The sequence below is a fragment of the Dreissena polymorpha genome, chromosome 8 (assembly GCF_020536995.1).
Source record: "Dreissena polymorpha isolate Duluth1 chromosome 8, UMN_Dpol_1.0, whole genome shotgun sequence".
Lineage (NCBI taxonomy): Eukaryota > Metazoa > Mollusca > Bivalvia > Myida > Dreissenidae > Dreissena > Dreissena polymorpha.
Window position 1 is genome coordinate 2,820,173 of NC_068362.1, and position 13,754 is coordinate 2,833,926.

At 38.0% G+C, this 13,754-nt stretch overlaps 1 protein-coding gene across 1 annotated transcript; it reads left to right on the forward strand.

Annotated features, from left to right (window-relative positions):
- The first annotated feature begins 8,254 nt into the window (after window positions 1–8,254).
- LOC127842905 (uncharacterized) lies at window positions 8,255–9,948 on the forward strand. The gene is made up of 2 exons (XM_052372718.1): window positions 8,255–8,881; window positions 9,142–9,948. Exon 1 carries the CDS (start codon window positions 8,272–8,274, stop codon window positions 8,878–8,880), a length of 609 nt encoding a protein of 202 aa, XP_052228678.1. The 5' UTR covers window positions 8,255–8,271; the 3' UTR covers window position 8,881; window positions 9,142–9,948.
- The last annotated feature ends 3,806 nt before the right edge of the window (window positions 9,949–13,754 follow it).

Below are 13,754 nucleotides of genomic sequence, written 5' to 3' on the forward strand. Positions count from 1 at the left end.
GGATATCTGTTAGACCATTTTAAACTCTTTCAGCCAAACGTGAAGATGTTGACGAATTTAACGCATACTATGAGCCTATGTCATCATCGGAGGATGACATATTCGATATGATCGCGCCGCGAACAGGAGGACTATCTCCAGGAACATAGAAATTCTGTCGATAATCTCAATATCGACATGTTTACTACAATTTGCGATGACATTAATTCGCCGGACGTCAGTAAACACCCAGTTGATACTGACGTTAATGTTCAAAGTCAGACAGCACTTCATGGGATGGCGCCATTGTTGACGTCAATGTGTTGGATACCGTCATTGGCGACGTTATTGATGACATCGTCAGCGCAGACATCATTGACAGCAACGTCAGTGGTAACAACGAAGAAATTGCCGCCAGTCCAAATGTGTCGGATGACGACAGAGGTGACGTTAAAGATGACGTCATTAGTCTACGTGTTAGCGACGAAGAAAGTGCCGCTAATACCGTCATATCAGAAAATGACGTCGAGTCGGATTACTGCAGTGATATTGATAGTGATTCACACATGGATGATTATATTAATAATAATAACATAGAGTACCAATTAGAATGTAACAGTATGTAATCGTGATTAGTGATGTTAGTGATGATGAATGTATCCAGTAGTGACTGATTCTAACAGAGCACCGCCTTGCGGGTGCAGACCGCTCATCTATTTTCTTTTTAAAGTTGAAGGGACTCTAAATTTCAATCACAAAGGAGGGAGGGGGTGGAGTGAAGAGGGTGTATAGTGTGGGGGGTGTGGTCATTTATTACATTATCTGCCAAAATTGCGAAAGAAAAATCCAAAAAAAATTGGGGGGGGGGGTGGGGGTGGAGGGGATCTTGGGTGCGATGGTTGGACGGTATTTCAAAAATAAAAATTAATATTTGTGTTTTAACCGTTTCAAAAAAAAATTGGGGGGGGGGGGTAGGGTGGGGGGGGTGGGTATAGTGTGAGGGTGTGGTGGTCACTTGTGAGATGATCTTAAAAAAGAAACAAGGGCTGTTTGTAAAACATGCATGCCCCCCTATATGGGCTATAAGTTGTAGTAGCAGCCATTGTGTGAATACGTTATTGTCACTGTGACGGTGGTGGTGGTGGTGGTTGTGGTGGTGGTGGTGTAGTAGTAGTAGTAGTAGTAGTTAGTAGTAGTAGTATGTAGGTTAGTAGTAGAGTAGTAGTAGTAGTAGTAGTAGTAGTAGTAGTAGAATAGTAAGAAAGTAGTCGTAGTAGTAGGGTAGTAGTAGTAGTAGTAGTAGTAGTAGTAGTAGTGGTAGTAGTAGTAGTAGTAGTAGTAGTAGTCGTAGAAGTAGTAGTAGTAGTAGTAGTAGTAGTAGTAGTAGTAGTATGCATTACACAATGCAGTTAGTCTTACATTTGGTAAAATTTAATATATTAAAGGGAGGCAAATGCTGTGTAACAAAAAGAACATGCAAAAACGGTAGTTGTTGTCCTTGTTTGAACATGCTAAACTTAAAATGCCTATTTCCAGTATTTTCACCTGTGACCTTGACCTTTGACCTAGTGACCTCAAAATCAATAGGGGTCATCTGCGAGTCATGATCAATGTACCTATGAAGTTTCGTGATCCTAGGCCCAAGCGTTCTTGAGTTATCTTCCGGAAACCACCTGGTGGAAGGACGGACCGAACGACGACCGACATGAGCAATGCAATATACCCTCTTCTTTGAATTGGGGGGGGGGGCAGGCATGGCGAAATTAGAAAAATCTGCCGTCATCCGGACAGGCATTTCAGAAAATGTGCCGGTCCGGAGAAAATTTAGCCGGACCGTAAAGCAACAACAAACTTAACTAGAAAAATTCAAAAATGGCAGCGATCACATCTTGATCTCTTTATTCAACCGGCCGTTAAATTGATTTTAATCGCTTAGAGGTTACACTGGCAGCTAATTGGTGTTAATCGGTTGTGTAATGTCAATCATGTTGTGAAAAATTCGCGTGTCAGTTTTTATTACATGTATTCCCTATTAGAACGGTTCGGTGCGATAATTTCAATAACGTATGTGCAAGCCTAATAATTATCAAATTTAAGTTATTCGAAACGATTTTAAACATTCTTACTTTAATATGATTGCAGTTTGGAGCGGCTGTTAAAATATACTGCGCACAGTACAAAACACGTTACCTGACATTTAATGATTAAGGCATTTCATTTTTCAGAACGTTTACTAGAATAATTAAATAAAAAAGACGATTTATTTACATGCTAACGCAGTGTAATTGTTAACAGAGATTCATTTTCATTTTTGACCAGTATCAGAAAGTCCCCGGGAAGCACGTTTTTTTTACATGGCACTGCATATGATGCAATAAAAACATTTCTTTGTACATGTATCGTATTGCATTCAATCTAAATTTAAATTCGCTCGTCCAATGAAAGCTCTGCCCCATAATGCACGTGTACTCTTTACACTTATGAAAATGGCGTATGCATATGGCTGTGTGATCACGATACCATATTTTATTGTCCTTATCCTACTCGAAATATATGTAAAAGCTATCAAGATCTTTTTGTTAGAACGCAGTTGGCGATTTTGCAAACGAGTTTAAAGTAGGTGTTGTGTAACAAGTTGGATTTGCTAATTGTACGTAACAAACCTACAGCAAACATCAAAACAACGAGCGATTTCATTTTCATGATGTAGTAAGCGATTAGCTCTTCGAATTTTCAACTTGAAAAAAAAGATTTGTTTGCAATCATTTCACATTTTGCCGGTCACCAGGACCGACATTCTTGTTAAACCTGCCGGACCAAATTGAAATCTGCCGGTCAGGACCGGCGGACCGGCAATTTCGCCAAGCCTGGGGGGGCATAAAAAAAATGGGGTGGGGGGAGGGGGGGATGGCGTGGCGGATGGTTTGGGTGGAGTCTATTGTGGTATGTCAGGTAAGAATTGTTTTGTCAAAGTATCAATCAAATCTAATCATAAATAAAGAAGTTATGACAATTTTAGCAAAATGTAATAATTAGACCTTGAGAGTCAAGGTCATTCAAAGGTCAAGGTAAAATTCAACTTGCCAGGTACAGTAACCTCATGATAGCATGAAAGTATTTGAAGTTTGAAAGCAATAGCCTTGATACTTTAGAAGTAAAGTGGATCGAAACACAAAATTTAACCATATATTCAAAATTACTAAGTCAAAAAAGGGCCATAATTCCGTAAAAATGACAACCAGAGTTATGCAACTTGTCCTTTTACTGTCCCCTTATGATAGTTTGCGTGTGTTCCAAGTATGAAAGCAATAGCTTTGATACTGTAGGAATAAAGTGGACCTAAACACAAAACTTAACCAAATTTTCTATTTTCTAAGTATAAAAAGGGCACATAATTTTGTCAAAATGCCAGTCAGAGTTACATAACTTTGCCTGCACCGTCCCCTTATGATAGTTAGTAAGTGTTGCAAGTATGAAAGCAATAGCTTTGATACTTAAGGAATAAAATGGACCTAAACACAAAACTTAACCAAAATTTTCAGTATAAAGTATAAAAAGGGCACATAATGCTGTCAAAATGCAAGCCAGAGTTATCTAACTTTGCCTGTCCAGTCCCCTCATGATAGTAAGTAAGTGTACCAAGTTTGAATGCAATAGCTTTGATACTTTCTGAGAAAAGTGGACCTAAACGCAAAACTTAACCGGACGCCGACGCAGACGCCGACGCCAAGGTGATGACAATAGCTCATAATTTTTTTTCAAAAAATAGATGAGCTAAAAACTGTTTAACTGTGTAAAGGCGATCGCTCAGAACGGATGTGAAAGTCTGGACGAGGACCGGGTTGAGATTTACTACTGACGGCGGAAAGGAGCATTTGTTTCGTTGGGTGCAGTATGAAGATGACTATTCTAAATAGCCCTTGAAAAGTAACTTTAAAACAAATACTAGTGTCATATACACATGTAGGGACAATTACAGATTACATTGTGCAATATACCACGGGTGGTAGACATGTTTTGTTCTGGACGTGGCAATAGGCAGACAATTTATTAAGTAATGTATTGCCAAAAATAATGAATTAATTAATACATGTAAAAATCAAAAGCAATTAGGCCAAAAAAGATTATCATAAACTACATGTTGCATATATTTGAGCCTGTTCAATCACACGTGTTTAATGTCTATATAAAATTTTGAAAGTATTAAGCGGGTAAATTAAAACTCCATTGTTACATATTGAAAATAAGTTGTCGTTTTAATTGTTGATTTATTCCTTGTACAAGAAATAATACGACTAATTTATATCTTTGCTTTGTTGTTAAAATAGGGAATTTGTCTGTTTTAGTCTTTATCACTTTTACCCTGATGCTAATTACATCATTTTTTTAGGAATAAAATATAATTTGATACAAAATAGCGTCACTTGGTATCTACAAACATTATTTATGGGTTGTCATGTTATTTCGGAGTCTCCCAACAATTTATTAATAGCGCTCCGTTGATCATTGTCGGCTCGTGTACTTCTTAAAAGTACCCCGAGTACACTTAAGTACATGTACACGAATACTACAATGTACCCCGGGTACGGAAAAATATAGTTAAACATACCCGGGAATATTAACGCTAAATTGGTCGATGTAGGCTCATTTTTTCAGAATAATTATGTTCAATTTTTTTTTGTGAAATGGCCATTAACTATAGAAATTCATACTAAACAAGAGGGCCTGAAAGGCTCTAAGTCGGTCACTTGAGATAAAAAGAAATGACCTGTTCTTTGCAGCCCAAGATATCAATGGAACAAATGTTCTAACCAAGTATCATGAAGAATGAACAACAAATGGCCCCTTGGCGGCCTTGTTTTTTTAACAGACCTGAACCATTTTTAACTCTTCCAAGATATGTCCAAATTTCATGAAGATTGGGAAAAAAATGTGTCTTCTCGACTGTTCACATTTTTGTCACTATATACATATAAAGAAAACTGCCCCCACTCCCTGGCACCCATGTTTTTCACTGATCATGACCATTTTCAAACTCGTCCGAGACATCCACATAACTAATGTTTTGACAAAATTTCATGATGATTAGGCCAAAAACAGTGACTTCTAGAGTGTTCACAAGATTAATATAAGGAAAAAGACCCCCCCCCTGGTGGCCATGTTTTTTTACCGATCCAAACCATTATCGAACTCAACTGTCCTATCCAGGTGTGGTATTGTGGTCTCCTTCGCTTACGCAGATGAACCGGTCACAGGACGGTTACAAGTTATGTAACTTTGTGAGCACTTATGTAATGCGGAAATATTTATTTGACGAACTCTTATTTCCGGTCAGGATGACTATACTGACTGGTTGTAATTCAATTAACTAAATGCGTTCAGTCAGGGACGCCTAAATACACTCAAAGAATTTATTTATAAGTGAAAACCAAGGCAGCTTTTACCAAAATAACTTATTTTTATTCCAAGAACTCGGAAAATGAAGAACAATGACAGAAAATTAAGAACAGGTACAAGCCAAGTCTAATGAATCTAAGTATTGTTACAAAAATGAACAACATACAGCAAATACCTTAATGAATGTAAAAAGAAGTTCAAAATCTGTCAAAAAAACTGATATAAATATAAGTTACTGTTAGTCTAGAAAGTGCTTCAAAAATCTAGTTTACAAAATAGGTCTAATTTAATCTAAAGAACAATATTTATGGAGATAGGAAACTTCAAATGTTAAAATAAGAAAAAAATACTAAAGTCATTGAAATAGAATAGAGTCTTTCTAATTAAGAAAATGCCAAATAGAAATAATCTAAATAATAAGAATAATTTAGAAAATAATGCCAAAATGTCTTGATGCTGGTGTTAAAATAATTTAGAGTTTAATTATTTCAAAATTCCAACCTTTTTCAAGAGCTGTTAACTTTTCAAGAAAGCATCAAGGTGTTTTTAAATCAGCCAAAACAGCTTATTGTGTACAGTTCAGAAGAAATCAATGGCAGAGTAGTCAATTTTTCCTCAGAACAGTGCATTTATCAATGATAAATATCTTCCCAAATTCCAGAGCAGAACTAAAATAGATTACTGAACCAGGTAAAACAAGGGAGATAAATACTGCATAAATACTGCAAAATCATGTACATGTTGTCTTTCTTTCAGTCATCTCTTAGTTGAAGGCTTATCATAAGTGTTAATGACTACAACAGTTATGTTAACTATGAAAATTCTGTGTTATGAAAAATTACATAATACAGTTAATGTCACATTATATTGACATAATAAAACCAAACTTTACTACACAGGAAACCAATGTTCTGACCAAATTTTATGAAAATTGAGCAAACTAGAAAGTAAACAAGATTTTACTATAGCCATATATAGCCATATAAGGAAAAATGCCCTGCCCCTTGGCAGCCATGTTTTTCAAGCCAAGGTTACCATTTTTTAACTCATCCAAGATATCATTGGACAAATCATCTGAGCAAGTTTCATGAAGATCGGAAAATAAATATAGCCTCTAGAGTGTTAACAAGGTTTTACTATAGCCATATAAGGAAAATAGACCCGCCCCCATGTCGGCCATGTTTTTCAACCAACCGACATCATTTTCGAACTTGTTCAAGATATCATTGGGATGAATCTTCTGACCATGTTTCATGAGGATCGGACAATAAATGTGACCCCTAGAATGTTAACAATATTTTACTATAGCCATATATAGCCATATAAGGAAAAATGCCCCGCCCCTTAGGCAGCCATGTTTTTCAAGCAAACGTAACCATTTTCGAACTCATCCAAGATAGTATTGAGACCAATCTTCTGACCCAAATTGCATGAAGATTGGACTATAAATGTGGCCTCTAGAGAGTTAACAAGTCAAATGTTGACGCCGCACAACGCACGACAGACAACGGACTAAAGGCGATCACAAAAGCTCACCATGAGCACGTTGTGTTCAGGTGAGCTAAAAACCATGTTGAGACAGGATTCAGGTTTTGTTAAAAAAAGAATTTTGTTTCGTAATTCGGATGTGCGTTTTTTCGACATTTGATTGTGGGCGGAATAAAACTCTGGTACAGTCTAATGCCATTAAGCGTAGTTCTTGTACCAGGGGTATTTAGTATACTTTATTGTACCTGGCGTACTTAAAGTAGGATCTGAGCCAAAATGACCAATCGAGCTAACTAGCCAGAATGCATAGCTTTACATTATTGACATAAGACGAATGTCCGGGTTGTCAAAATAACGAAGGAAAGATTGTCCGGATTGTCAAAATAACGACAGAATAACTGTCCGATTGTCAAAACACGAAAGGAACGGGTGTCTGTCTTGTCAAAAATAAGCGGATGCACAATTGTCTGTGAGGACGAATGTCCGCGATTGAACGTAGGAACCAATGTCGGGACTGTTTCATAAGGCAGCAAAATTTGTACCAGGGTCTAAATTAAATAATTGTTTTAGCACTATCATTGCTACATGTATCACTTTCAGGGACACTATAACAAACACTCCTGTATCGCCATCTCTTGTGTGTACCTCTAATTGAGCGCCAAAAATTGGTCTTAGTAAGTTGCTTGGTGATAATAAATGCGTACATGTACTTAATTTCAAATTGCTTCAATCATTTAAATCTTCAGCAAACCATTAAACAAATATTAGAAAAATGGCGATCCATTTAAATCTATATTGATAGGCATGTAGTTATCATAATGGCTATGGTAGCTAAAGCTTAAATGGTACCTTTTATATATCATGAAATGATAATAAATTACATCAATTTATAATTTTTATTCAGATCGAGATAGGAAAAGAGTTTGAAGTTCAGTGTGGAAATGCCAAGCAACGATCGCGAGCCACTGTTAAAGGAAAGGGGCAAAAGACAGAAATGGAAAAGCTTTTGCAGCAGCTGGTCGAGGCGGCCCTGACAACTCCGACAGCCCCGACGGCCAGACAAAAGGGGAAGGCTAGGAATACGGAGACACATAAGAAAATAACAAAGAAAAGGGCCGCTATCATTTCAATAGGGTCGCCCCCAAGGGACCAGCCAGCAATCGGATCAGACAACCCAACAACAACACGACAACTAGTAGCCACCATCGGACCAGACGCGACAACCCTGGGACTACGAGACGCAAACGCCATCATCGGACCAGACGCGACAACACCGGGACTACGAGACGCAAGCGCCACCATCGGAACAGACGCTACAACACCGGGATTACGAGATGCAAACGCCACCATCGGAACAGACGCCCACAACACCGGGATAATGAGACGCAAAAGCCACCATCGGACCAGATGCCGCAACAACAGAACGGAATTCTGATTACTCCAGTTAGGAGGGTTTCTACACCGTCGGAAACAGTTGAAAGGAACAACTTTATACAGATCTTCACCTATCTCAACCGGATGGAGGAGGTGATGAGAAACCAAGTAAGGGCACTAGGGTCCCTTGAACGCTCAATAGTGACCCTTGGTAAGCGCCTAACTGCTGTGGAGAGTCGATTGGATCGCTTGGAGGTGTCCATCAGCCAGAAGAGCCAGCAGAGGCGTGAGCTGCTGGCTCCCATAATCAACGAAGATAATCCCAAGGAACCGGCTGGCGGCAACCTTGTTGATAAGGTTATTGTAGCAGCCATAAACAGAGAGGCCCACAACGAGGCCCACTTTGCCTGCCTCCTCATGCCCCACGTGTTCCCTGAGCTATTTGGACCAGATAAGCTCTGTCATCTGTATAATTGGCATGGGGTGTCAGGGAAACAGCCATTAGAAGGTTTGAGGTGCCATTACGTTGAACAAATGACAAAGTTCTTTTACAAAGAGGCTCGCTCCTCAACTGTATGGACAGCCGGTGTTGGTAGAATAAATGAGTGTCTGCGACTGAAAACAAAAAGGGGCACGTGGTGAGGTACATATCACCATAAGTAATGAGAACATTTCTGATTTTATAATCATCAGTTTTAGTTTGTAAGTGCGTGCAACTTTGAAATAAAGCGTGACATGTGTTCATGGTCTTTATCAACATTCACTGACCAAAATTTATAACCGACCAATGTTTTAGCAGTATTATGTCCCCTTTTGAACTTATAAAGGTCCGGTAAAGGTTTGTGTGCAAGTTGAAATTCTAGTTAAAACAGATCATTTTAATCAATACTTACTTTTTTGCAGTGGGGAGAACTTGGACATCATGGATGAAGAAAGTGAAATAGAGGTTAAAGAAAGTGAAATGGATGAAGAAGAAAGTGGTATGAACTATTGTCAAAACACTGCTTATGTGGACCGTGAGGCTAAATATATTAATGTTTATGAACCTTCTGACCCATCTGAAGAAAAATATAGTGATGATGATGGCAAGGACATGGACTATATACCAGACAGTGAAATGGATGAAGAAGAAAGTGGTATGAACTATTGTCAAAACACTGCTTATGTGGACCGTTAGGCTAAATATATTAATGTTTATGAACCTTCTGACCCATCTGAAGAAAAATATAGTGATGATGATGACAAGGACATGGACTATATACCAGACAGTAGCGAAGAAAGTGATGTGGATGAAGAACGTATTTCAAACAGCCGTAAAGCAAGGATTCAATTTGTGAACATTGATGAGCCACGTTCTTCATCCTATGTGGACAGACTTAGAGAAATATATACTTTTGAACCAGACATTGACATTGACAGTGAAATCAGCTTGCAAGAGAGTGAACACAAGGAAACCAATAAGGATAAAGGAAGTCAAATGCAAGGAGTATATGCCTTACCTAGTCAGAAGACAGCTGATGGAAAACGAAAATGGGATAAAAAGCAATCATGTGTGTTTAGCTCTAAGCTTTACCCAAAGCTTCCAAGACACCTAGAGAAAGTACATTCTAAGGAAGTTGAAGTTCAGAGAGCATTAGCGTTTGAGAAGGGTTCAAAAGAGAGAAAAGAAGCCTGGAAGTCTATGAGAAATAAAGGCAATTTCGCTCACAATATGATGGTGTATAATAAAGGGAAAGGACAAGTAATTCCTTGCAAGCGTCCCCTGACATCTATTGAGGAAACAAACTATATTCAGTGCAAAGAATGTAAAGGCACATATCGAAGATCAGAGTTTGTGGCGCCACGTTTAAGCTGCTCACTCAAATAAAAATGGAGAAAAGCAACAAACAAAAAATTCACACCAGTTGGATAGTGCTGCTTTGTTGCCAGTTTCTAATGTTGCTACACAGGAGTTTAGAAAAAAAAATCTAAATACCATGGCCAATGATGAAGTCCCCATTATTGATCGTACAGATCGCGACATTGTTACATATGGACAAAGACAGTTTGCAAAGCAAAAGCAAACCAGTCATCAGTTTAGTTACATTAGACAAAAAATGAGGGAGTTGGGATGGTTTTTATTGAAAGCTGGGAGTGTGGATCCTGAAGTTAGACATGTGAGAGATTGTATTGATCCTCAAAAGTTCTATCTCTGTGTCTCTGCTGTTCAGATGTTGTGTGGCTTTGATTGAAAAGACCATGAAATATGTTACACCTTCACTTGCTAACAAAATTGGACAGTCGCTTCACAAAGTTGCAAAACAAGTGCGGATTGATGCTTTGTCCAGCAGGGACAAAGACCTCCAAGAAAAAGCAGAACATTATTTCATAGTTTACAAAGAAGAATGAGAGGTTGTTGTCAGCCATGCAGCCCTTGAATCCATGGAGCTTAATAAATACAATAAACCGTCGCCAATCCCACTGGCAAAAGACCTAATGGCTCTGTCTTTGCTATTAAAAGAGAAAGCTAATGCCATCATGGAATCTGGCAGGGCTGAGATTACGCCTAATGAATATAGAGAACTGTCTGAAGTTACTTTAGCACAGCTAGTGCTATTCAATAAAAGACGAGCTGAAGAAGCGCAACGTCTTGAAGTTAAACAGTTCATTGAAGGAGTTGAACACGGGAAGACCGTTCATGAAGAGGTTCTGGAGTCATTATCACCACTTGAAAGAAAACTTGTTGATGTAATTGACCGAGTGGAAATCAGGGGGAAAAGAGGAAGACGCGTTGCTATTCTGCTCCCACAAATCCTGAAAAAACAGGTGGATGTTCTTGTTAAGTGCAGATCTAGTGCTAACATTGACAAAAGTAACAAATATCTATTTGCCAGGCCCGGCAAAACTCCAATAAGATCTACTGATGCTTTAAGAAAATACGCAGCACTGTGTGGTTCCAAACAACCTCATACTCTGACCTCAACTGGATTCAGAAAACATGTGGCCACCATGTCACAAATGCTCAACTTGAAAGACAACAAACTAGATGTGCTTGCAACATTCCTCGGGCATGACATTCGAGTCCACCGTGAATATTATCGGTTACCAGAAAACACTATCCATGTAAATAAGCTTTCTTTTATAATTGTAAGTTTAGTTTAGTTTAAAACTATTTAAGCTCAACTGCTTTAATAGCCTAGGGCTTATTGTGACATTCTCGAGTCGTTATCCTGGGTAGTACCAGTACATGTACAAGTGTCTTAACTTAAGAGAAGATCTTGAGACCACACTGAGAGAGGGACCCGAACCAGGGACCTCCTGATCACTAGGCAGATACCATATTCACTTGCTTAATGACCTCAAAAATATTTCTATTCATAATTGTTGATTTATTAAGCCCAGTGTTTTTTCTCCATTTTGGGAATGGGGCCGGGGCCCTTCCGATTGGCAATAATCGCGCCTTTTGACTAAAATTTGGAAATCGGTGTTGTCTCTTTTTTGCTAACAAATATTTAAAAATTGAAAATAAAAGTTTTTTTTAATATTATATTACTAAGATTCAACTAGTTGAGCTGAACAGGGAAATGAACTTAATGTTTGCAATCTATTTTTAAAAAAAATGTGGAATTGGGAATTTTGGGGCAGAAAATATAAATACTTTTTGAGATTGGGAATGAGGCCGAATTTCGGACCTAAATTACAACTCAGAAGTCTATGCTTATATAGTCAAATGTTTACAGTCAAGGTCACCAATACAAAGAAAATAATTTTGTTGTTTATTCAGTTATTTCTTGTATTCTTTGTGATATAGTTTGCATACCAAAACATGTCTGTCCCTCTCTGATGTATATGAATATTATGTCCAAGAAGTTAATATATATAGCAGAGCTCTGCATCATTGGCATTTAAGCCCCAGAGAATCCAAAACATTGTTAAAAAATAAGTTTAACTATAATCTTGACATTTATTGGTGAATTACATAAAGCTTGCGACAGAGTGAGACCATTGAAATATTATTTGATTATTTTTTCATTATAAGAATTTTTTAATATGTTGGAAATGCACATTAAGAGTTTTTGTGTCATAGGTTGCCAAAGTCAGCAAGTTACTCCTGGAACTTTAGAGCGTGGCAATATCCAGCGCCTACAAGGGCAAGAGTTTAGAAGACATAGATTTTGATATGGACGGTATAGTGCATTTTCATTTCTTTAATTGCTTTTGATGCCCCCCTTCGAAGAAGAGGGGGGTATATTGTTATGCTGGATGTCAGTCTGTTGGTCTGTCGGTAGACCAGTTCGTTTCCGGTCAATAACTTGTGAACGGATTGACCAATTGGCTTGATACTTTCACTTACAGAGGGCGATTGCTAAGCATGATGATGGTGTTTTGGAATCCGTTTGTGGTAGACTGTCTTCTTTAGAAGACTATGGAAATTGTGATGGCAATTATGATTTAGGGGAATATAATGTGAAGATGGTGAGAAAATTTTTCTCTAACTTTTGAACGTCTAAAGATATCTAAAAAAAAATTCCAACGGATTCGTGATCAGCGTGGTGAGTTCTATTCGAAAATATGTTTCACTCTCAAACATATCATTTTAACTTTAAAATGTAAATTAAATTCAAAATTTAAAGGCTAAAACTAGGACGTTCTATTCGGGATCCCGTGGTGAGTTCTATTCAAAAATATGTTTAAACTCTAAAAAATGTTATTTTTGAAAGTTAGCCTCTGCAGTCAGCCTGATAAATTTGCACATTTTGAACGACTCAAGATTTCTAAACAAGAGCGTCTGAAAGGCCCAAAGTCGCTCACCTGAGATAACAAGATATTATTGGGACAAATCTTCTGACCAAGTTTCACGAAGATCGGAAAATAAATGTCGCCTCTAGAGTGTTAACAAGGTTTTACTATAGCCATATAAGGAAAAATGCCCCGCCCCCTGGCAGCCATGTTTTTTCAACCAACCGGCATCATTTTTGTCCTCTTCCAAGATAATATCGGGATGAATCTTCTGACCAAGTTTCATGAAGATCTGACAGTAAATGTGGCCTTTAGAGTGTTAACAAGATTTTACTATAGCCATATAAGGAAAAATGCCCCGCCCCTTGGAAGCCATTTTTTCAAGCAAACATAATTATTTTAAAAACTCATCCAAGATATCATTGAGACCAATCTTCTGACCAAATGTAATGCAGATTGGACAATAAATGTGGCCTCTAGAGTGTTAACAAGGTTTTACTATAGCCATATATATAAAGCCATATAAGGAAAAATGCCCCGCCCCTGGTGGCCATGTTTTTTAAGCAACCAAAACCATTTTCGAACTCATCTAAGATATCATTGGGACAAACCTTCTGGCCAAGTTTCATGATGATCGGAAATAAATGTGACCTCTAGAGTGTTAACAAGGTTTAACTATAGCCATATAAGGAAAATAGCCCCGCCCCCTGGTGGCCATGTTTTTCAACCAACCGGCATCATTTTCGAACTCGTCCAAGATATTATTGGGATGAATCTTCTGACCAAGTTTTATGAAG